Source organism: Sinocyclocheilus grahami, unplaced genomic scaffold (assembly GCF_001515645.1).
Source record: "Sinocyclocheilus grahami isolate Dianchi unplaced genomic scaffold, SAMN03320097.WGS_v1.1 scaffold3107.1, whole genome shotgun sequence".
Classification (NCBI taxonomy): Eukaryota; Metazoa; Chordata; class Actinopteri; order Cypriniformes; family Cyprinidae; genus Sinocyclocheilus; species Sinocyclocheilus grahami.
In genome coordinates this window covers 3,186-5,002 of record NW_015508274.1, presented here as the reverse complement: position 1 = coordinate 5,002, position 1,817 = coordinate 3,186, and the positions used below count along the sequence as shown (strand labels likewise).

General features: G+C 37.7%; 1 protein-coding gene across 1 annotated transcript in view; it reads left to right on the top strand.

Annotated features, from left to right (window-relative positions):
• LOC107576004 (cadherin-15-like) overlaps positions 1-1,472 on the top strand; it is a 16,979-nt gene extending 15,507 nt beyond the window's left edge. The window contains exons 6-7 of the mRNA XM_016262292.1: positions 74-268; positions 641-1,472. Of these exons, the coding sequence (XP_016117778.1) occupies positions 74-268; positions 641-841 (396 nt within the window). The 3' untranslated portion in view covers positions 842-1,472. The remainder of the gene's footprint in view (positions 1-73; positions 269-640) is intronic.
• Positions 1,473-1,817: the final 345 nt, after the last annotated feature.

Below are 1,817 nucleotides of genomic sequence, written 5' to 3'. Positions count from 1 at the left end.
GTGTTTGTTGGATTTTATTCTGCTTTGAGGTGAAATGTTAAACTTCCTGAAATACCTAGTTTCTCTCCTATAGGATGCATTTAATATTGATTTTCTGAGGAACCCAAGTGACATGGTCCCTGCCCCAGCCTCATTTTCCCCACAAGACTGCAGCCTGCCCAGAGGAAAGCAACCTCTAAGGAAAGATGCACCCCATAACCTGCCTTCTCCTACATATCCACGCAAACCCCCCGGAGACCCAACAGACATAGAAGATTTCATCAATGTTGTAAGTGCGGTTTCTTTATAAGAATTAAGATTCATTCTGGAATATTTGTGGGTAATATTAGGAAATTTCCTTAGCATTTACTTTGAAAAGGTTAGTAAAAAGGAAAATATTAGTTATACATCATTACTATTCTTCATGGTGCTAAGTGCTATTTTTACTCCAAGTTTGGAAATTACAAATTTAATAGCTAAATCAAGAAAACAAAATTCTATAAAATAAAAACTACATAGTAAAAGAATTGAATCAGAGGCAAATATAAAACTTTAGATGACCCTTAAAATGTAATTAAGATGAATGTAGACACATTCTCTGACTTTGCTATGTAATTACCAATGAAAATCAAATGCACTTTTTTTTGCTTCACCTCAATAGGGGCTGGACGCTGCTGACAATGACCCTAATGTCCCACCATACGATACAGCTCTGATCTATGACTATGAAGGCGATGGGTCGGTAGCAGGCAGCCTTAGTTCTATTGCTTCCATGGGCTCAGACGGTGACCAGGACTATGACTACCTCAATGACTGGGGACCACGGTTTAAAAAACTGGCTAACATGTATGACCCACGTTAGGCACCAGACTGATTTTTTTGTTCAAGATGTTCAGATACTCTCGTACATGCATGTCCTTCAAAACTCTATGCAAATCAAATGTCCCATCTTCAATATGAGAGAGTGCTCATGATGTAAGGACGAGGGGGCGGATTACATTATTGATATTGTAGATAAACGGAGGTCTCAATCTATTCCCCAGTGATCAGTGTAAAGGTCATCAGTGTCTTTTTCCTTTCCTTCATGGATCAGTGAACTATTTCAACTGCAGGTGAAATGCTGCTGATATTGAAGCTGGTGTGACAGGTGCTTACTGTGGGCCAGTGCGCAAATGGCTCACATTGTGAAAGCACCAACTGGAGGGAGGAACCATGTGTTAGTGCATACTGATTAGACATGGTGCAAAAAGAGATGCCTTGTTCATAAACCAAGGGTCATGTTCTTGAGGGGTTATTTTAGCTGATGACCAATACAGAGGTTTGCGGAGCATGTGGGGTACACACAGGAAGAATAATTCACCCAAAAAAAGAAATTAATATTCATAAATTGTCATTTACTTATAACCATCATTCTAAACCCATGACATTCTTTCATCTATCGAACACAGAAGGATGTTTTATATGTTGGTAAACTTCAGAGCTGCTTTTTTCTATATAATTGGTGCATCAAGTTACACAGTGCCAAATTTGAATAGTAGTAACACCAAAGGACACTGGTTTTAGCGTATAAAGATGAGAGTGAAAGCACCAATGAGAAATTTTCAATCTTATGTGATTAAAAAAAAACAAAAAACACGTTCGAGTCAGTACAGATGATTTGAATGCGAATGTATGTTACTCAATGGACATAAAGAGTTATTTGTTACTCAATGGTATGTAAATATCCCTCATGTTTTCCGCCCATGAAAACCTTTAGTTGTACGGAAAACAGCAGCTCCAAAATTATATATTCTTGTGTATTTCAATGGAAGAAAGTCGTATTCCTATTAAAAAAAAAA